Consider the following 22,557-nt stretch of genomic DNA (forward strand, 5'->3'; position numbering starts at 1 on the left):
AGGGTATCAATACCTTGATAGAGTTCTAAAATGAAAAATTTTTTCAGTAGTTATTGCCCTTGTGCCTTGTTTTTTTTTGTACTCTGTTCGAGGTATCTTCAAAGGAGACAGCTTTTCTTAGAAACAGTTTAAGATAGCTAGTTATTTTATGTTCTGATGTGCTAATATTTTTTATGTATACATCTAAGTTCTTAGATTTAGGATATTTAAGAAAAGGTTGAGTTATAATGACAACCAATCTGGCGGGGGATGTTGATGACTGTCTTTTTGTTAATATTGAAATTATTATTTATCTATTGTATTACTATCCAGGAATGTATAGATGAGATAAAGACATAGAAAAGAAATACATGTAATTATATAAATGGTTTACCCAGACTACTCAACTCCAACCTGTTTATTGTTAACACACTATAATATTTTAGCATCCCGCTAAGCAACATCACATTGACTGTCAAAGCATCATGATGGCAATCTGAATGTCGGGTTTCTATTCTTCAAATGTAGTTTTCATTTGAGCTGTAAGTAGTCTGCATAGTTGGGTTTTTTTATGTAATTTGGCTGAAATCCAACAACATTTTGGTTTTCTGACATTTGAAAACTAGGAATATTTTCTTTATTGGCTGCAGACTCGTAGATGATATCTTGGGTTGGCCCTGATTCAATGTGCAAATGCTTTTCAAAGTAGTTATAGACATAGCAATGTTGTCTTTTCAGCAGGAGATGTTTTTGCTGCTCTTCTGTTCCTTATTCAGAGTGTTCAGAATGCACAGGCGTCTCTGGGACAACCAGGAAGAAACAGTTCGAGGCCTTTCCTGGGAGGGAATGGGGTAAAGGGTCACTTTACTTTCTCTTGTGCAATTGGCTGCGCAGCAACTATTGAGGGCAAGCTGTTGTGTCCCAGCTGTGAAATGATATTACTGCCACTCAATTTTCTTGAGTAACTCTTTGAACGATAGCAAATTTATGAGCTTTAAGGAGTCAATCTTTTGCTTTTGGCACAATAACAAAATAAGCTGGTGCTGGGCCAAGATATGAAACATTGTCCATGTAGTTTTACTGTATTTCAAATTCCTTTTTCTTTCTTTCTTTTTTGATCATTTACATAACAGATTTTTTATTGCAGTGTGTTGTATTTAGTTTCGTTGAGCTTGGTCTGCAGACGTTACCTTTTCATTCCTTCCTGGGCTTACCTCTGTGAATAATTTAAACCAATCTTCCTATAAGCTGTTTAGTGGTTTTGCATTTGTGACCAAATTCTCTGTGCTGCATGTAAATATACACAAAGATTCTGACTTTTCTAAAGAACAAATGGAAATATTTTTAATGCCTCTATTTTAGATATTGCTTAAGTTGGTTAGTTTGCACACTGTTTAATTTTCTTCTTTTTGATCGTTACTAATGCTCTTTCACTGATTTGTATTTAACTCGAATTAGGCTTTTTAATGCCTAGCTCAGGGAAGGGCAACTAATTACAGCGGGGGCCACAAAAATGTGATTGTATTTGATCCGAGGGCCACATTATCAAAATTCATGTCAGCATTAGAATAATGACTGACCTGAGCATTAATACAAGGGGGGAAAAGGGTTTTGTCACCTTTTTTTGTCTTTGTGTGGTTTTGTTTTGTCAATTTTTAGACTTTTTGTGTTTTTCTTATTTTTTTGTGTTCTTGTAAATATGTGTACATCTGTCATTTTCTGCATTTTTGTTGTTGTTCATTTCTGTATTTTACTGTCATTTTGTGCAATTATGTTGACAGTATGTGTGTCTTTAAAGCTATTCTGTAATGTTTAGTTGTTTTTTGTGTTTTGCAGTCAATTTGCTCGTTTAAGTGGTTGTTGTGTCTGTCGTTTTGTGTGTTTTTGAATTTTTTTGTACACTTTTTGCATTTTGCTGTCTGTGTTTTGGGAGTTATTTTGTGTATTATGTCGGGTTATATATTCCTTTCAACTTCTTGAAATACAATATTTAGGGATTTGCTTTGGGCTCTGCACAGAATTAGACTGAGGGCCACATATGGCATATTTGAGGACAAAATATGATTGACTTTAAGCATTATACTTGATCATGACATTTCATAGTTGCTGAAATGGTTATTTCAAATTCTTGGCAGAAATTCTTCAGAAAGCTTCTCATGGTTGACTTCCATGATTCATGAAATCTCCTCTAAGCTCAGCATTTTCTTCATAGCTTACATGGGTGGGATAGCTCTCTTTGGATTTGAGTTACAAATGGTGACACTGGAACCCAAGTAGCCTGTATGCTGCCACAAAAAGCAAGAACATTGGAAGCAACTTCACAGAATAAAACTGAATATCATTACAATACATTTTCCAAAGTATTGCATGAGAGGAATCAATTTATTTTACATTCATTTAACACTTTTCAACTTGCTGGTCTTTGCTTTTATTCCTTTTTATAAAACTATACTCCTCCCAAAGTTTTCTCTATTTACTTTCTCTACAAAACACATTTTATGATTCTACTATGAAGTTGGGAAAAGAGGAAAATGTGTGGTCAGGGTTTCCATGAAGACGTTCTTTAGATCAGGATCACTTTGACGACCCTTGTTTGAGAAGAAGGGCGTCAAACCGATAATAAGCTTGATCTTTTGCTAATTAAGTTAGATTTTTACTGGTATTTTATTATTCATTCTGCAACAACAATTATCTGCATAGAACTTTAAGATGGATTTTTTTTTTTTTTTTTTTTACAAAATTATTTATCAATAATTTATTATTTAAAATAATCCCAACAAAAGGTTCAAGTCGGCCATTTACGCGACTGATTTGTTTGTCTTTTTTGGATTCTCCACCCACCTGGTTTGTTTGAATCAAACTAGTTCATGACCTTTCATACTTAAGACGGATGTTTCTAGTCTTGTCTGTGACTCCCACATTTGTTTCTTAACCTACACCCTGTGTCCTCCCTGCAGCTTCTACACCAGTCAGCAGCAGTGTGAGTAGGCGTCGTGCCCCTGCTTCGGTGACTCCCCTCTCGTGGGAGAAACACAACATCGCCACCATGTCGAGCATCACCATTGACCCAGAGCTCAAGCCTGGGGAGTTTGTCATCAAGAGCCTGTTTGCTGAGTTTGCTGTGCTGGCTGAGAAGAAGATTGAGACTGTGATGGCCGAGCCGCTGGTAAGGAGGGGTGGAGGGTGGGGTTTGTGTGGGGGGGTGAAAGGCACTGTAAGGCAAGGCAGGAAATGAAATTCAATACACAACCATGTGACCTGAAACGCAGAACGCTGAGATCATTTTCACTCTTTTCTCACTTATTTAGCCACTGTGGGAAAGTGAATGATGCAGCAGAGACATGCAATATTTTAAGATACACATGATATTTTTTATGTGTATTATTCATTATAAGCGTTTCAAATTATGCTGTGCATGTATGGATATCAAGCTCGAGTAATTTCACTTTTTTTTTTTTGAGGTACTGAAACGAATAAATGAAAGAGACCCACCACACAAATGCACTTTAGGTCAGTGGTTCCCAAACTTTTCAGTCCCTTATCCCTTCAGAAATTTAACTTGTCTTGCATGTACCCCCTACTTCTGCACACTTAAAAAAACATAATCATGTAATGCAGTGGTTTTCAACCTTGTCTAATAAGTTGTAATAATAATAATTAAAAAAAAAAACTTTCTCTATTATAAATCTAGTACAAATAAAATACAGTATAAAAATATCTGAGCTGGTGCATCTTGTCACTTTGTGCACTAACATTGGCAAACTTTGTTAAAAGCTAGTTGTAGAAAGAAAAAAAAACAGTGTGATTTTTAAAATTGAATCACGACCCGAAATTGTTGGGAATCACTGATGTAATGTCTCTGAATTTTACCAATCCTGTTGATGAACATGGGAACAATATAGAATTAAAAAAATAATAATAATAATCTGTGACCATGGGTAGTCTTACATCTGTAATATGGCTCCTAACTGCTGATCAATTTATGTTCTAGTTTCCAATTTTTTTTTAATGCACCCCCATGACAATTTGTGTGCCCGCTTTGGGAAACTAGGCTTTAGATGATTAGTTGAAAGATAAATAATAAAACTTCGTTACTAATTTGTCTAAGAAATGTCTTTCGAGTCACTTAGATAAACTTTTAGCCCTCAATTACACATGTTTTTTTTTTTTCATTTGTGGGCATTGCATTTCTGAAGGCTTAACCAAAAAAAAAAAACAGTTGGAGTTGTATGAATGGAGCACTTCCTTCCTTGAGTAATCACTGTCACAGTTTGTCAAACACGTTGCCCTCCCCAAACACGCTCTTTATGCACATGCAGCTTATAAATCACCTCTCATTCCTACTAGTAAAGCTTACATGATATTGTCTTTCATTTGAGCTGTCTTTGTAATTTCAAATTCCAAACTATTTAGGTTGCGTACTAGGGATGTATATTGATTAGGATTTAGCAATTCCAATGCTTTATTGATTCCTGCTTATTGATCTGTTTTTTATCGATTCCCAAATAGGCTGAAAAACAAGTCGTACATGAGTACAGAAAAGAATACAACCTGGTTTATTAAAATAAATATCAGGTTTATCAATATAAATCTTAATTATTCACCGCTGAGAATAAACAATACTCAAATGAGTCCTCAATAAACAAATAAACAATACTCAAATGAGTAAAATGAGTTCACAAGTCAGGTGGCTATTGGCTTAGGATAATTAATTAACCTCAGTTTTATCATTATCACACAACGTTGGCCAATACTGTATATACAGGTATGCTACTACATCCTCACACCGAATTAGCTTAACTGAGTAGCAGCCTGAGTAACAACACTACACACTAACTACTATGAATTACTGTTCAAACATGAACCATCCCAACACTACGTTATAAGTGCATAAAAAACATGCTTTAACTAGACATGACGTATGTAGGACTGATCTACTGAGTCAGGTGCTCTATCATGAACACACACATACAGCGAGCACGCAGGCTCTGGCTTTCATTCACATTAACTAACCAAACTACATCAACATGAGTAAACACCAATAATATGACAAACTATATAAGAGGTGGGTAATCACTCTTTCATTTATGCACACATAACTTCTAGTTATCATTTCACTGTCGAAGCCCACTAGTCAGCTCGTCAACAGCTTTCTGCGTAACACCCATTTGGAATATCATACTGATCTGATTTCATATGAGTAAGTTCACCTCTGGCGTGAACAGCGGTGAAAACATGTTCCTCACACATCAGACATAGTTAAACGAGACCTCCATCAACAACAGTACTTATTTATCTTTAACTTTGGGGCCTTTTCTACAGCATCGCATGAAGCAGCTCAGCTCTGCTCTGCAGCAGATTGTGTGTGTGTGTGTGTGTGTGTGACGCCATCGCAAATTTGTGAGTGGGGTGTGTTTGTTTACAGTGGCGTCGCAGCCTGGAAACAATACAGAGCAGAATCGTAAAGGCTTTTTGTTAGCGATTCCAAAGAATCGTTTGGACTATGAACCGGTTCCCAAACGAAACCGGTTAACGATGCACATCCCTATTGAGTACCCCTATAACCACAGTCTGTCTTTTAAATTGTTTTTGGTTCATTTTGGTCGATTGTTTTTATTCTAACATTAAATCATTGTTTTTAAACCTATGTTCAGGAACAAGAATTAATGTTACATTTTATTCTTGGAATAATATTTTCAAAAACAAATGGAAATTGCTTATTAGTGGGATGAAACTGTTCATGGAGTTTAAGTCAGAATCTTAATCTTGAGTTTTACATGAATGTTTGATAAAAGGTTATGATATAATGTTTTTGTACGAGTTGTTACCATGTTCAATGTGTGCTAATCTGAAAGTGTTGCTGCAGCTACTGTATGCTAATTCCTCAGTTGCTCTTTCCAAGTGATGATCTTTTGACTCCTAAAGTGTATTAATCTGTTAGTTTCTGCTGACAGTTTTGTACTTTTTCATTCTGATGATTTTGGACACTAAGATACAGGGTTGGGGTAAATTACATATTTCAATTACAATTCCGTATTCAATTATCCATGTTCAATTATGATAGCAGTGACCAGCATTTTGTCCAATTAAAATTACAGTAATTTTTTATCCTTAAAGTCAATTAAAATGACGTACTCAATTACTAAAGTTCAATTACAATTAATCACAATTACTGAGCCTAAAATAAATAACCTAATAAAAGTTAACCTTCCTCTTCCTTTAGCTTTCTGTTAGCGTCTCTTATGATAATGTTCCCAAAAAGCTCTAAAATGCACTTAAAACAAATATATATCATTTAATTACTTTACCATCTCTTGATTACCTTATTGGGCTTCCTAATCAATGAAACTATAGGTTTTAATATTTATGGTGTGGGCTTTTTTTGTGTCAATATACCACAAGATTTCCAATTTTTTTTAAATGGTAAAACGTGGGAAAGCTTGATATGAAACATATTTTAATAATTAACTACGTATGTGTAGAACTGTAACATGGTTCCCAGTTTTATGTTGAATTATATTTGACAATTCTTATCAAATTTCCATAACAATTACAAAATGAATCATCTGATAAATGATTGCGACAGCAACATATTTAAAAAGTTACAATTCTAATTACACCATAATTGTAATTATTTATCAGTTACACAATTACAAATATAATTGAGCCCAACCCTGCTAAGAGATTTAGCTCTTACTTCATCTGTGTTGAGCCATTATCAGGCCTCTAGTGTGAGTTTTCCTCACCTTCCCTCTGCTCTCACTCCAACAGGAGAAACCCCTGTCCAGATCCCTGCAGAGAGGAGAGGACGCGCAATTTGACCAGGTCAGTTCAGCTGTGCTAATGATGACCATGAATAGGGAAATGTTATGTCATACTTAAGTGCCTAAATGTGACAGTCCTGCAGCACCTACCCCGCCCGTTCTGTTTGTATGCAGTATTTCAATCCCCAACTCCATCCGATCAATCCCCCACTCAATGGGCCATCCGTCCCTCATCTGCGGCTGTTGCAGAACTTTGTACAATAGGTCCACCCGCTGCAGAATGCTTTGTTCAGCTCAACACAAAGCCAATGAGGATCCAGTGATATAGATCCAGCTGTCCTTATTGTGAGTGAGAGAGAGAAAACGGGTATCGGAAGCTCTAAAGTGTGAGTTGGGGAATTGCTGTGTCATCCTTAGCAGTAAATCAGCACTGGCTGTTGGCGTGTATCTGCCTGGCGCCATAAGGGCCGAGCAAGCGATTACATAACTTTCCTGCATCCATCATCCAACTCTCTCCTCACGCTGCTCCGTCCCTCAGACATGTTCACTGTAACCGGTCAGGCATGCTGACCTCGTCTTACCTGCAATGCTACACTGTTAAATGACTTTTGTGTTCTACAATATGTGTTAGAAGGTATTATGTATTGGGATTTTTTTTTTCTTTACAAGCTACCTTTGCAGTCACTTCAAAGCAGTACATTATACAGAAACGCTTTGATGGATTTGCTAACACTGCCTATGCAGAGAGTCAAAGTGCTGACAAGGATTTTGGAGGGCAGCCCTTTGTTGCCATATTTATGACACGTGTGGCTGCCATGTACACAAAGATGTGCTCATCTTATCATCCAAAATCATTTGCCAGACTAGCTTTTAATAGTTGAGGATTTTTTTGGTTAAAAATATAACAGCTTCTGTTCAGTAGTGAAGAGATGGAAAATGCAGTCACTCAATTGGAGTTCTTTGTTTCTTTTTTGTATTATTAGCTTCAATTTATTTTGTGTGGTTGGCAACATGGCTATTACTTTCTTCTTATCACTCTTTTTGTGTGTCTTTTTTCTAGTTAATAAGCTCTATGAGCTCAATAGCAGAACACTGTTTGCCCTCCTTACTGCGCACGCTGTTCGACTGGTACCGGCGGCAGAGTGGTACTGAAGATGAATCGTACGAGTACAGACCTCGTTCCAGTACAAAGTCTAAAGGGTAAGTTTTCCATTTTTCCATGCACGCCTTTTATCTCCCTCATTGGTTCTTTAAAGTATTGGCTGTAAATGTTTTCGTTTTTTTGTGCTTGTGTTGAATAACTTGCTTCAAAAACATTTCCATGTGTTGTATTTTGCAGGGATGAACAGCATCGTGATAAGGATTATCTTCTGGAACGAAGAGATTTAGCGATAGATTTTATGTTTTGTTTAGTTTCAGTGGAAGTTCTAAAGCAGGTGAGGGATTTATATATTTGTTCTATCACCCTTTTCTATAATTGGTTTTACTTCACTTAGTTTTTATATTGAGTGTTTATTGTGTCATATTTAAATTTTTTATTGTTTTTGCTGTGTTTTATATTTATTTATTTTTTCTCTCACTGGCACCTTGGAGTTGCACTCAAATTTCGTTGTACCCTGTACAAGGACAATAAAAGGATATTCTATTCTATTCTATTCTATTGAGTGTATGATGAAGTGATTGTACCCCAACTGCTAAGAAGTGGATGAGGTTTTATTTCACCAAGACTGAAAATGTTGGAATCAACATATCTACAGATACACAAATTTGCGTTCCTGGTTTGTTTGTGAAGGCATTGCAGCAAAGAGGAGTGAATAAATTCAGAGGTCGGATACCAACTTCCAACTGCGTGTTTCTGAAGCAGGCTGTCCAAATCCAACATTCTGATCTTCAGGCTTATCCCAGGAGACCAGATAAAAGTTGTCCTTGGCTTTGGTCCTGCAGGATAGCAAATTAATGAAAAGGATGAGAACTATAAACACCTCTAAAAAGACTAATTATTCTGTTTTTCCGTCACAGATTCCTCTTCATCCAGTACCAGATGCTTTGGTACACGAAGTACTAAACCTGGCTTTCAAGCACTTTAAACACAAAGAGGGGTAAGTAGGCATTGCAGATAAATGAGACTCCATGGTAAATGTGGTGCTGATTTGACAATCTAGCATCTTTGGAGTCATTCATTCATTTATTTAATAATTCCTGCTTTATCAGTCCTACTGGTTTTGGGTTATATTAAAGGGTACATGACACCAAAATTAACAGACGGTTGTCATCACTACGTTGTAAACTACAAAACCTGCATGTTGTTGGGCGCCTGGCTGTGGAGTGTGTGTTGCCAGGTTGTGAGGAATTAAGTAGCCATGGAACTCTCTGCCTTATTACTGAGGAGACGTTGGTATCCTTTATCTAGTTCAGGGGTCTGCAACCTTTAATCTCAAAGGAACCATTTTGCCTCACCTGGATTAAAAATACCATCTCAATGAAGACAATACAGTGTCTTGAATTCTGTACAGTTAAATTTATATGGAATAATGCTTGATTTAATTTGATTTGATTTATATTGATCATGTAAATACAAAATTAAAGACAGTTTAAAATAAAATAAATTGACATCAAGAAATAAAACAGTATCTTGGATCTTCAAATTCTTATGCATCTCAGTTTACATGAACTCAATGTTAATGTATTTGGAAGGCCACAAAAAGTAACTTGAATTTGATGACACATGAACATGTGATCAACACATGCTAATTGCTAATTTCTTGCCTCACATAATGCATGCATATTTAACCAGCACATTGGTGGTTAAATGAATCTGTTCCCACACAATTAAGATCTTTATTTTCTTCCAGAATAGTGTTTTTGTTGGTTTAATTATCTTACCAGGGATTTAAAACTTAAGGTTAGCCGCAGGTGCAGGAAAGTTAATGGTCTGTAGATGTTGCAGGTGGTGAAATAGGAAGGTGCTGAGTCATTATACAACGTGATTTATTTTTAGGTTAACAAATTGTTATATCATGATTTTATTTGTCATTAATCATTAATAGCCTCTGTAAAAACAAAATTACTCTTTATTTCAATATACAGCATTTTGTTTTAAAACTATAGGGAGCCATTGCAAAAGAGTCGAAGAGCCACATGAGGCACCAGAGCCGCAGGTTGCAGACCCCTGCTCTAGTTCACCTCCATAAGGCTGAATGAATCTTTCAAGCCGAAAGTTTGCCTGCAACTCATGCTTACATTCATCTGTAAGGGGAACCATTTTGTAAGTGAACTTCTCCAGAAATGAAACTTTAGTGCGTTTCGGACATATCGCTCATGATCTGAGGATTCCTGAGCTGACGTCACAGTCGGACTGCAGGATTTCAGTAGCAACTCTCGGCAGAAGTGAAAAATATGTTAAATTAAAGATTACGAAAAACTGAGCTCCATCTGGCACTTTTATTACCGATATCAGCAGGATTTCTGTTCATACAATAAGGTGGTGTTAAGAACATTAGATGTCAAAACTGGTGTCGTGTGCCCTTTAAAGGTGCAGTCCGCAACTCTCAGATCCCTTCCTCCCCGCTGCTCTCTTGTCCTGCCTCCAAACTTTTCAAAGTCCCTCCCTCAGAGGAGCTAACAAGCTAACGTTAGCCAGACGGCAACATCACAGTAATATAACATGTTCTGTTAAAAGCATATTACTGCAGCGCTTCTCTCTCTCAATGTGCACACACCTCTACAGCAGCAGCAACAACACAGTGTCACTTAAAGCAGCCACATGGAGGCTGCTGCGCGCACACGAAGAACACATGCACCACAGAGTTCTAGTGTAACAATTACAAATCAAACATAATATAAATCAAGCAGAAGTAATTACCTTTTTAGCAGGAAAGTTGCTAATTCCATCTTTTACTCCTCCAAACCATATACTGTAAAAAAGATGGCACTCCAGCCCGAGAAAGGGGCGGCGACTGTCAGACAGTCCATCAAACACAATCCTGACTCTGATTGGTTCTTTTTGCTCAGTCGTGGTGCATTCTGGCAATCTGCCAAAGGCTGCAGGAGCAGCTAGGGAACTCAATGAGTCTGTTTTTTTTACACAAACTACTAGTTTGATGTAAAGCTGTCCTTGACTGTGACAGCTTTAGTAAATATGACAAAAAGTCACTTTTATAAGAGTTGCAGACTGCACCTTTAAGCAGGTTAACAAAATGTTTCTGTTTTGTTTTGTTGTTGATCTGCTTAATAAGAAAAACATTGCCTGTTTATTTGATGTTGCTTGATGTTATATCCATTCCTTTACAGATACTGTGGCCCCAACACTGGTAATGTGCATATCATAGCAGACCTCTATGCTGAGGTCATAGGGATTCTCACACAGTCAAAGTAAGCTCACTTTCCCCCTCTATCTAATAGTGGCTAAATTGCTTAAAATATTTCAATTTTTTTATACATATTGTTGCCTTATTTTTTTACAAAATTTTGTCAAAGCACTTATGTTTTGGTCTGTGATCTTCTGTGTTTAGGTTTCAAGCAGTAAGGAAGAAGTTTATCACAGAATTAAAAGAGCTGAGGCAGAAGGAGCAGAGTCCATACATCGTACAGAGCATCATCAGCCTCATCATGGGCATGAAGTTCTTCAGAGTTAAAATGTATCCTGTAGAGGATTTCGAGGCTTCCTTCCAGTTCATGCAGGTGAATGTTGTGGCCCGTTATCAAATGTGGAGTAAGTGTGACTAATACAGAATGTACGTTTGCTACACTGCATCAGACAGTTTGCTTTTTACTGCTCCTGTTTGTTCAAACTCAGCAGCTCTGTGAAGCAGTGGCTCATAAAGCCAGAGTAACGATCAAAGATGAGCTTTGCCAAGAAACGACTGTGTAGCTGTGGCGCTGCTCATGGCTATGAATGAAACAGTGACTTATTCATTCATTTCTGTACCGTGCTCGCTTTCTTAAATTTGCCATTTCATATTTTGTTAAACGTGTCGAGTTGAGTTTTAAGACAACTCTGTATCTTATTCCCTGATGTTTTAGAGCCTTGTCAGTAATGCACATTTTTGCAATAATGAGATGAATTTGTGTTACAACATCAAGGATGATGTCTGTTTTTTCCAGGTCAGATTAGGAAGTGCTTCCCATTTTAAATAATTGCTGTTTAGATCCAAACGTTCATGTTTCAAGTTACAATGAGACTGAAGGCTGCTGGAGTATTTTCCAGCTATTGTGAGGCTGGGGCTCTCGGGTTGTTTTTTTGGCTGGTTTAAAAATGACATGTTTCTCAGACATTATACTCCGTACGATGAATATCAAATAAAAACATTTGACAGGTCGCCAGCCTATTGCAGGGCTGCATAAAAACTTACCTGGGCTTGTTTAACTACTTTCTGTTTTTTGCTTTGTGGATAAATTGTAAGAAAGTGCTATCATCTATAATTAAGCAATATCACACAAGAGTGTGTGCTGTTGTGATGAAATATCAGCACTGGTGTGTTTCAGCCGTAGATCAGCGATTCTCAACTGGTTTGCCGCAGACAGCTGGTCAAAAATAAATAAATACTTAATGTCTCTCATGTTGAACTTTTTTTGGACAGGCATGCGGTGAAATGCATGTTGCACAGGAAAATATATAGATTTGTTTTAAAAAAGATGATATGTGTATTCAACCAAAAAAAAAAGTATTTCACGATTTAATGACTGTGGCAAAATGTGCGTCCCAGGGTGACAGGAGTTGAGAACCCCTGTCGTAGAAAATCACACAGCACAACCTCGAGTGTATTATTGCTTTTATACAACAGTTCTACAACCGCATTCTGTTAGTTAACAGTAATAAGTGACAAGAGATTATGATTTGTTTTATTTAATCATTTAGCTTCTCCATCAAAAATAGTTCTACAAGTGGAGAGCACACAGTGTTCTGCAGTGTTGCCCCTGATGCAACGTAATTAACGGTATTTAGATCAGTTGTACAGTGGAGTGATTTGATTGTAAGAATGATGTGATGATGTTGCTCTAAATCAGCTTTTGGAATATCTGTGTTCCAACCAAATTACTTTGTAGGAAACAACTGTTTTATAAAATATGATTAGGCCTTTAATTTTTTTTTATTAAAGTGCACTTCTTAAAACAAGCTGTCCAATTACACTAGTTGATTTATTTTTATTTGGATGTTTGCTTGAATAGAAATACAGTTTACACCTAATTCCTCAAATAACTGCATAAAAACTTCCCACAAACCCCTTTAGATTGTTGAAAGTAATTGGGAGGGTTGCAGTGGGAATACTGCAGGTATAAAGTAGAAATTGCATGAATCTGCACAATGGTCAGACATATTTTTTTAACTAAAGTATAACATGTGACCATGTTTACCATGTTGACTTGTGCTTTTTTCTCTTTCAGGAGTGTGCCCAGTATTTCCTGGAAGTGAAGGATAAAGACATTAAGCATGCCCTCGCTGGTCTTTTTGTGGAAATCCTCATCCCTGTGGCAGCTGTGAGAAATATTCCAATCCCACTTCTTCAATGTTTAGTGAAAATTAAAATGACAAATGCCACTTTGGGACTCATTGTTGTTTCTTTATCAATCTTCAGGCCGTGAAAAACGAGGTTAATGTGCCATGCCTGAAAACGTTTGTGGAGATGCTCTACCAGACGACGTTTGACCTGAGCTCCAGAAAGAAGCATTCATTGGTAATGACTCCAGCTTTTATATCTACAGTAATATAATAATCCATTTGGTGTTTTATCAGTGCTTTTGGAACACCTAGAAACTTTTCTGCTATTTAAACATTGCACTCCAACACAAACTCCAAACAAGTGCCAGAGAACTATTGAATAGAAACTCAAACATTGATCAGTGTTTTGTACTTTAATATTTTGTGCTGGGAAAAAGTATTTGCCCGCTTCCTGATTTTCTTTTTTAAAAATATTTATTACACTTAAATGTTTCAGATCATCAATCCAAATTCTTCCAAAGAGTGTAATTGTTTGTTTCATCAGTCTAGAGAATATTTCTCCAAAAGACTTGGCGATCATCAATATCAATATCAACAAATGTGAGACAAGTCTTTGTGTTCTTTCTTGGTAGCAGTGCTTTTCACCTGGGAACTCTGCCATTGATGCCATTTTCACCAACTGTCTTTCTTTAAATGGTTGAGTTATAAACAATAACCTTAACTGAGGTCAGTGAGGCCTCTAGTTCTCTGGATGTCATTCTGGGTTCTTTCGTGACCTCATGGACAAGTTGCCGTTGCACTCAAGGAGAAATTTTGGTTGGTTGACCACTACTGGGAAGGTTCACCACTGTTTTGACCATGGTTCGCTGGAGTCCCAAAACCTTGGAAATGGCTTTGTAACCTTTTCCAGACTAACAGATTTCAATCACGGAAAGTAATGAAATAAAACATGGCGATATGCACCTATCAAAGTTGGTTGCAACACACCAATAAGTAAGAAGATGATTTCAATCACTTTGTTTCCCATTTGTTCTTAAATGTCTTTATATCGTGGCATGATGCTTTAATTTTTAACTTCTTGTAGCCTATGTCACTTTCTCCAACTGGTGCTATTTCAGCAAGGTCTTGGTTCAACAAATCTGGCGCTAATCAAACCTGCGTCTGGCCTGTGAAATTGAACTCAATTTTTCAAAAACTTGTTAGTATTAGTTAAATTAAAATTTGTTCCTTTAATAAATGAAATCAGTCATCATTTAGAAACTGTATTTTGTAATTACTTGGGTTGTCTTGGTGGGAAATATTGGTTTGATGATTACCAGTACTAAAGTAACACTGACTTTGGTAATGGAAGTTGCCTAATGATTTTTCTACTTTCTGACTTTCCTTTGTCCCAGGCCCTGTATCCTCTGGTGACGTGCCTGCTGTGTGTCAGTCAGAAGCAGTTCTTTCTCAACAACTGGCACATCTTCCTCCAGAACTGTCTTTCCCACCTAAAGGTACAGAAAACTGTTTCTGACAGGATGCTCTCAGTAGCTTCACAGAAGAGCACAATGACCGCATTCTTCTAATCAGCATACTTTAAAGGGCCTCATACTTAACTTAGCAGATACAACATCAGTCTTGTGACTCAAGTTATGAAACATTTATACAATGAATTCTGCTAATTTTGTCTGTTTTCTTGTGATTGGGGCCAATGAGTCATTTGTGGTTATTGGTGCCGACTCCCTGTGTATTTGTTACTTGGGAATTTGTTTTTGTAAACGTGTTTTTGTTGTTCTCTGTGTGTACCTTCCTCTTCATTATCAATAATCAACATCTGGACCAGAATAGCACTTGATTTGATAAGGTTGCAAATGGCTGCTTCCAGAAAAAAATCAAATAAAAAATACATCAAATGGTAACAATGAAACAAATGCAAGAAATAAACTTATCTTTAAACTTAACCACGTCATCCTAAACCAGAAGCAAAGAACTTTCATCTCAAGTGCTGTTTTAAGTCAGCTCTGTAAATAATTCCTGGTAAACCAATGAAACATGAATCAATCCTGTTTTCCTCTAACATCTGAACATTCAGCTCTGAGGCGGATCAACCAGTTTACTGACAAAATGACTTTCTAAGTGATTGGTTTTGTTCATCCTGTATTGTTTGATTTTGCGTTAGACCAATTTCTGCTGTCTTTGATTGTTATTTCTGCTGGTTTCAGTGATCTTCTTACTTTTTGCTCAAGAAATTGTTTGAGATTTCAGTTATTATTGTTGTAATTAGTGTTGGCACTGATTGAAATGCTTTATTGGGAAATTACTTTGAATTTCTGGATTTTTGGCCGACTTGAGGTTTTAACCCTGGGGATCTTGACTCTTGTTTTCTTAGGAAGCTTTGATTCATTTCCTAACAATTTAAATTGAAGAATTTTGGAGAGCTGGGGGTGACTTGAACTAAGGATATTTAGTTATTTGTATAAAAAAAGACAAGATACCACTTTGGTGATGATCTACATCATATTAGGAATAACATTTGATCAACTTTATATGACTATTGGGATGAGTTGTTGTTGGGAAGAAACACATTATTTTGATGTACAGTACAATTCAGATATGATTTAGACAGAAGGCAACATGTCCTGCAGATGGTGCCATAATTTGGAGAATGATCCCCACAGAGTTAAAATCCCTCTTTGACTCGGGCGTGTATGAATGGACGACTCACTTAAGATTTGGTGTTGGTGGAATTAACGGGGCTCACATCAGTTCCCTCCATCTTTTATCTCTGTTTCAGTTTCTTCACTTTTCTCTGTTTGATTCTCATTTCCAAAGCAAATCACACCTGCTTTATGTGGATTCTTTCACATGTAATGGCAAACAACAATGGCATGCTATTCAAATCTACAAATATCCCCTAAAGTCATTATGCTGTTTTTTTTTTTATTAGTTATTTTTGTTTCTCATACATATTGTCTTAATATTGGGCTTCAGTTAGTAAGAGATAAACAGTTCTGAGTTTCTTATCAGTTGCTTTGGTTGTGTAGTTTTATTTGAGGACTATTTTTGCCTCTAACTTGCATGTGTCCCTTCCCAAACCCTACTTTCTTTTTCCTCTGCCGTTTGCTCTTTTCTTTTCTCACATTCACTCGCTCCAGATGCCGTCTAACAACAGCATCAGAAAGCAGATTGAAACACTGCAGGTGAGTTATCTGGTGTCAGCGATGAGCCGAGTGCTCACTTCAGTGAAGTGGCTCTAATTCTGAAAGGAACGCTGTTCACATCTGGTGTACCTTGGCTCAAAGCTTGAGTTAATCTCGCACTGCTATTGTGTTGAAAACATTAAAGAGCTACTTAGTGTCTGATGGTGCTTTACAGTAGGCTTTGTGGTTGAGCTACTGTGAGTTTGTTAGCTGTGCTGTTGATGGGGGAGTTGCGTTTAATACTGTAGATCAGGGATGGGCAACTCTCATTACAGCAGCGCCACAAAAATGTGATTGTCTGATCCGAGGGCCACATTATCAACATTGATGCCAGTGTTAACAACCAATCTGAGCATTAAAACAGGAAACAACAAAGAGTTTAGTCATTGTTGTCTATTTGTATATTTTTTCCGAGTTTTTAGTCATTTAGGGAATTTCTGCAAGCATTTTGTGTATTTTATAAGTCATTATTTGTGTTTTTTGTTATTTCTTGTGTGTACATTTTGTCTATTTGTTCTGTCATTTTGTGTAATTGTGTTAGCATTGTGTGTTTCTTTGGTGTTATTGTGTATATGTGTTGTTGTTTTGTGTGTTTTTGTAGTTTTTTGTGTATTATGTTGGGCTTTATATTACTTCCAATTTCTTGAATTACAGTTTTTGGTGGATTAGTCTTGGGGGGCCAAACAAAATTATACCGAGGGCCTCATGTGGCCCCCAGGCCGCCAGTTGCCCATGTCTGCTGTAGATGGGGTCTAAGAGGAAGCAGTGGAGATGATAAAATTAGTCCTACAAGGACCTCGTCACTGGCTCCTAATGGCATCTCAATATCTGATGTTTTGCAAAAAATATGAGTGAAAGATTTTTTGTTTTTAAACAATTAACTGCAAGTGGTCAGGTAAAATTCAGCCAAAGACTGACATACTATTATCTATACTTCCTTAATGTTGTCTTTTGTATAAATATCCTCAGAATAAAGACCCCAAAATGTCTCGCGTTGCACTGGAGTCGCTCTACAGACTGCTTTGGGTCTACATCATCAGGATCAAGTGTGAGAGCAACACGGTCACGCAGAGGTCAGTTGCTGTGCCATCAACCAATGGCCACTAAATCAATCTCTTTGCAGTTGAGGATAAGCCTTTTCATCAAAATTTGCTTCTGCCATGAGCCTGTTTTTGTCTTTCCTAGTCGATTACTCAGCATCGTTTCAGCACTTTTCCCCAAAGGTTCCCGCAGTGTAGTGCCCCGAGACACGCCCCTCAACATCTTTGTCAAGATCATCCAGTTCATAGCTCAGGTACATCTCACACCAGGGTTGGGGTCAATTGTAATTGATAATTACAATTAAGGCACAATTATATTTGTAACCTTAATTGAAAACATATGTTGCTGTTGTAATCATAATTTAATCATAATTAAGTTCAGATCATTTAATTTGTAATTGTAATTGACATGGAAATTCTATAAAGACTACATTTTTAAATAAAATGCAAAACTATAGAACCATGTTACAGTATGCGTCTTACACAATTTAGTTAATAATTATTAATATATGTTTCATATCAACTTTTCCCACTACATTTCATTTCTCAGCAGTATCATTTTATCATTTAAAATAAATTAAAATTGAGGGTCAGACGCCCACACCAAAGACATTAATACCAATATTTCCATTGATTAGGAAGCCTAACAATGTAACCAAGAGATGAGAAACAAAATGGATGAAAGATGATATTTTTTAGTGTATTTTACAGCTGATTAACTGACCCATTATCATAAGAGATGCTAACACAAAAGGAAGGTTAAGTTTTATGGGGTTATTTTTTAAAGGCTCAGTAATTGGGATTATTTGAATTCGAAGATTAGTAAATGAGAATGTAATTGTAATTGACTTTTAGTGGAAAAATAATAATTGTAAATTCAATTGTAATTGGAAAAAATGGCATTATCATAATCCTAATTTAGTTGCAATTGAACATGGATAATTGAACTGAATTGTAATTGAAAAATGTAATTGACCCCAATCCTGTCTCACACCAGGGACAAAAGCTCAACTTAAATGTAAATATAAATAAATATAAAACTTCATACAGATGCTGTGATATACTGATTGGTAATTTGTTGCTCATTACAGGAAAGACTTGACTTTGCCATGAAGGAGATCATCTACGACCTTCTGTGTGTGGGCAAGTCTCACAAAACCTTCACCATCAACCCAGAGGTATATTACCAGTTTGAATTAAAATCTCATTTGGTAGGATTGTTGTACTCAATCTTATCTTCTCCATATTTCTGCCCTGGCAGAGGATGAATATCGGCCTGCGTGCGTTCTTGGTGATCGCTGACAGTTTACAGCAGAAAGACGGGGAGCCTCCCATGCCTACGACGGGGATCATCTTGCCCTCAGGCAACACACTGCGTGTCAAAAAGATCTTCTTGAACACAACCCTCACAGATGAAGAGGCAAAAGTCATAGGTAAGTTGGAATGTGTGGGAAACACTGATTTAGTGCTTTTGTTTTTTTTACTTACTTACTTGGGGTTATCACTAGGTATTTTTCACAGCGTAGGGGGTTCGCGTGTGTTGTAGGGGGATCTGGGAACAAAATTTTGGAATGTATAACTGGTATAGGTCCGCCACTAATAAATACTGACACTGTATAGACTCGAATACGCGTTTTTCAATTTTGAATGAGGTATTATGTGGGACCGGCAATTGTTACGAGGGTACCAATTTAAAAAAGGAAAAGACAACAGAAAAGCCCCCTATGCTGATGAAAACACACCGTAGGGGATCAAAATTACAACGTTGGGGGCCCCTAGGCTCAACTGTGCTGACAAGAACCCTGTTTCTGACATTGTTGGATGTCTTTAGGAATGTCCCTCTACTACCCACAAGTAAGAAAGGCCTTGGATAACATCCTGCGTCACTTGGACAAGGAGGTGGGGCGCTCCATGAGCATGACCAGTGTACAGATGTCCAACAAGGAGCCTGAGGACATGATCACGTATGCAACAAAGCTGTTTCCAAACATCTGCAAATAGTGTACTTGCTTGACTTCTGGCAGCTTCTCATGACTTATTTGTGTTGCAGGGGGGAAAGGAAACCCAAGATTGACCTTTTCCGAACTTGTGTGGCCGCCATCCCCAGACTAATACCGGATGGCATGAGCAGACAGGACCTTATTGAGCTTCTAGCCAAGTAATCACCCTTTTCTCACCACTGGAGAGAAGTTGCTTTGCTGTGATTCATACTTATCCATATCTCACCAGGCTGACGATTCACATGGACGAGGAGCTGCGTGGCCTTGCCTTCACCACCTTGCAAGCTCTGATGGTGGATTTTCCAGAGTGGCGAGAGGATGTACTCTCAGGCTTTGCCTACTTCATAGTCCGAGAGGTGACGGATGTCCACCCCACACTGCTGGACAACGCGGTCAAGATGCTGCTGCAGCTCATCAGCCAGTGGAGGCAGGCGGTTCAGAGCAGCAATAAGAGTCATGAAGCACAGGTCAGTGAAAAAGCTGCCTTTACTGCCATTTTTTTTTTTTTTTTTTTTTTTTTACCTCAGCCCTAAACTGAGCAGCATTATTACGCTTAATGATTACAAAAATAACATAATTGAGAAAAAACAATTTAACATATATTTTTTTTAATTTACTTGTGTTTTATTTGCTAAATATTTTTTACGTTGTTTTGTACAGAAAATAAATAACTTTTTGGTTGACAAATTATTGTTTGAACAATCCTGATTTCAATTATGACTATTTTTCTATTTTCAAGCAGCTCTAGCAGCAGGTATTATACATCATTTTTACATGTTTCTGTGTAACAGGTTTCAGGCAGTGGACGTTCTCTGTCCTTGGAGCGTTCCCTTCCATTAGGTGTTCTGCATGTAGTTGAGGGCTTAGCGTTGGTGGTGCTCTGTAGCTGCCGCCCTGCCACGCGCAGACTGGCTGTTAACATCCTGAAGGAGGTCCGTGCTCTTCACACTGCACTAGGAATTGGCAAGGTAATTACTTAAGATTTACAGTGCATGTTTTTATGTTTGGCAAGTCCATACATCTCTAAAGTGGTGTTTTTAATGTAAGAACTTAGTCCTTAATCAGTTAATTTGGCCTCATTTTTTTAGGGGGATGAAGAGTTGGTCATTGACGTAATGGATAGATTGAGTGCATCTGTCCTAGAGAGCTTCATTCACCTCACAGGAGCGGATCAGGTATTAGTGCAGGTTCTTTTTTTTTTATTCATTTAAATGTCTAATAACCAATGTGTTTTCTTCCACACAGACAAACCTGCTGTACTGTCCCAGTGGGATTGATCTTCAAGCACTTGCAGAGTGGAGCTCATCGCCCATCAGCCACCAGTTTGATGTGGTGAGCCCTTCACACATCTGGGTGTTTGCCCATGTGACCCAGGGCCAGGATCCTTGGGTCATCAGCTTGTCCAGCTACCTGCGGCAGGAGAACCTTCCCAAACATTGTCCCACCTCCCTCAACTACGCCTGGATGTTTGCCTACACCCGCCTGCAACTACTCTCTCCACAAGTAGATGTAAAGTACGTGTCGATGCAACTTACTTTCTTGACTCTAAACTTATTTAGTTGAGAGGCAATACCCTACTTTGTTTCCTACAATCTTGTTCAATCAGTAATTATCGTAATCTCCCGACACTAAAGCGCACTGTTTTATTGGCCGAATTCCAATAATTTAGCAGTTTTCTAGGAAAAATCCACACAAATACCACATCCTAACATATGCCGTACTCTTTTGGCTGATGAGGGTGCCCTTCAGACAACTCGGCCAGTCAGAACGGGCAGGTAGGCGGGCTCCTGTACTCAAGTTAGGTTTTACAGAAATTTCCGTGTTTCAACTGTAGACTGTACGTTTCAACTGATGAGTTTCCTTTACTACATGAAGTCTCCTCCTCACTGCCCCATGTCTACATATCAGCCCATTTACAGCTTTTTATGGTCACTTTTTACTGGAACCAGACTGATACACTGCTTCGTCCGCTCACAGCCAGTCAGACTCTGAGTCAGAATACGGACGCAATCGCTTCTGAAAAAATCCAACGTGGTGATTTGGCAACTTCATGTTGTTATGCTACTATTACAAACTGGCTGACTTTTACTGTAGATGGAGCGGAGATTAGAACAGCCAGGATACAGTACAGTATCCAGGCTGTCCGTCCTCCTTACGGAAGCGTCTCCATCAGCCTCAGAGTACAGAGCACCAATCAATCCTGAACAAACCTAACGTCTGTTCATCCTTCTATTACAAACTGGCTGACTTTTACTTCATTCGTGTTGCTGCGGCTCTCTCTCTTTCTCTCTGACAACATTTCTCCATGTTGTTGCTATGATGAGGGAGTGTGCATCATGACAAAATGAGTGATCAGAATGATTCAGTGGGAGCACGAACGATTTAATGGTAACAGTTTCATTGGTCCACCTGGTCGAATATGACGGAGCTCAATTTTGTGGCGGCATGAAGCTTGTGAAACCGCGAAAAATCCGCAATTTAGCCGTGTCATTGTTTAGCCGCAGGGTCCAAAGCGTGAGAAAAAAGTAGCGGCTTATAGTCCTAACCCCTATCACCTTCTTTGTTGTTGGACAAAGGGTACAAGCTTAATTTACTTCTTACTCTTATTTCAGTTTTAGCCTCAACAGTTAGCGATGAGGCTACAAATACAAATTTCTACACCTGTGCTTTTATCACGTGTGTTGTCTTTTTCAAAATTTATCTCTGACCTTTCATGGCTTGTTTACCTGCAGCAGCCCCATCAATGCTAAGAAAGTCAACAATTTGAACAGCAGCGACTCTTATGTTGGCCTATGGAGGAACTACCTGATCCTCTGCTGCAGCTCTGCCTCACTCTCCTCCTCCACATGTTCCTCCACCTCTGGCTCCGTCCGCTGCTCCCCGCCTGAGACGCTGGCGTCCACGCCGGATAGTGGCTACAGTTATGATTCAAAGGTGAGAACAGACACTTATCTCCTGTATGCAACCTTCAGCTTTGGGAGAAGATTATCACACTTGTCAAATTAAATTTGCTACTAATTCCACGTGTGCACACCTAATCAAAGTTTTTGAGAGGACTGAAAAAAGTAAAATTTTAATGAAGCTTCAACTGTAAGCAGCAGGTTCTGTTCCTGACTGACAGATTCCTGCCACTCCTTTGGCACCTTCATTTGT

At 38.0% G+C, this 22,557-nt stretch overlaps 1 protein-coding gene across 19 annotated transcripts in view; it reads left to right on the forward strand.

The window, feature by feature from the left end:
• Positions 1–22,557, forward strand: part of fryl (furry homolog, like) — a 107,727-nt gene that overhangs the window by 46,863 nt on the left and 38,307 nt on the right. For 16 of the 19 annotated variants that reach the window (XM_028444186.1, XM_028444182.1, XM_028444187.1 and 13 more), the window contains 22 exons: positions 2,937–3,145; positions 6,751–6,804; positions 7,804–7,943; positions 8,083–8,179; positions 8,763–8,842; positions 11,034–11,114; positions 11,255–11,423; positions 13,128–13,220; positions 13,319–13,417; positions 14,577–14,678; positions 16,320–16,364; positions 17,334–17,437; positions 17,550–17,658; positions 18,496–18,582; positions 18,666–18,837; positions 19,236–19,368; positions 19,455–19,562; positions 19,634–19,871; positions 20,196–20,372; positions 20,493–20,579; positions 20,650–20,918; positions 22,137–22,338. In XM_028444186.1, the coding sequence (XP_028299987.1) occupies positions 3,026–3,145; positions 6,751–6,804; positions 7,804–7,943; positions 8,083–8,179; positions 8,763–8,842; positions 11,034–11,114; positions 11,255–11,423; positions 13,128–13,220; positions 13,319–13,417; positions 14,577–14,678; positions 16,320–16,364; positions 17,334–17,437; positions 17,550–17,658; positions 18,496–18,582; positions 18,666–18,837; positions 19,236–19,368; positions 19,455–19,562; positions 19,634–19,871; positions 20,196–20,372; positions 20,493–20,579; positions 20,650–20,918; positions 22,137–22,338 (2,766 nt within the window). In that variant the 5' untranslated portion in view covers positions 2,937–3,025. Of the gene's footprint in view, positions 1–2,936; positions 3,146–6,750; positions 6,805–7,803; positions 7,944–8,082; positions 8,180–8,762; positions 8,843–11,033; positions 11,115–11,254; positions 11,424–13,127; positions 13,221–13,318; positions 13,418–14,576; positions 14,679–16,319; positions 16,365–17,333; positions 17,438–17,549; positions 17,659–18,495; positions 18,583–18,665; positions 18,838–19,235; positions 19,369–19,454; positions 19,563–19,633; positions 19,872–20,195; positions 20,373–20,492; positions 20,580–20,649; positions 20,919–22,136; positions 22,339–22,557 lie in introns of those variants that run through there. The other 3 variants (XM_028444176.1, XM_028444178.1, XM_028444185.1) reach the window with 1 other exon arrangement.

The sequence above is a fragment of the Gouania willdenowi genome, chromosome 4, assembly GCF_900634775.1.
Source record: "Gouania willdenowi chromosome 4, fGouWil2.1, whole genome shotgun sequence".
NCBI lineage: Eukaryota > Metazoa > Chordata > Actinopteri > Blenniiformes > Gobiesocidae > Gouania > Gouania willdenowi.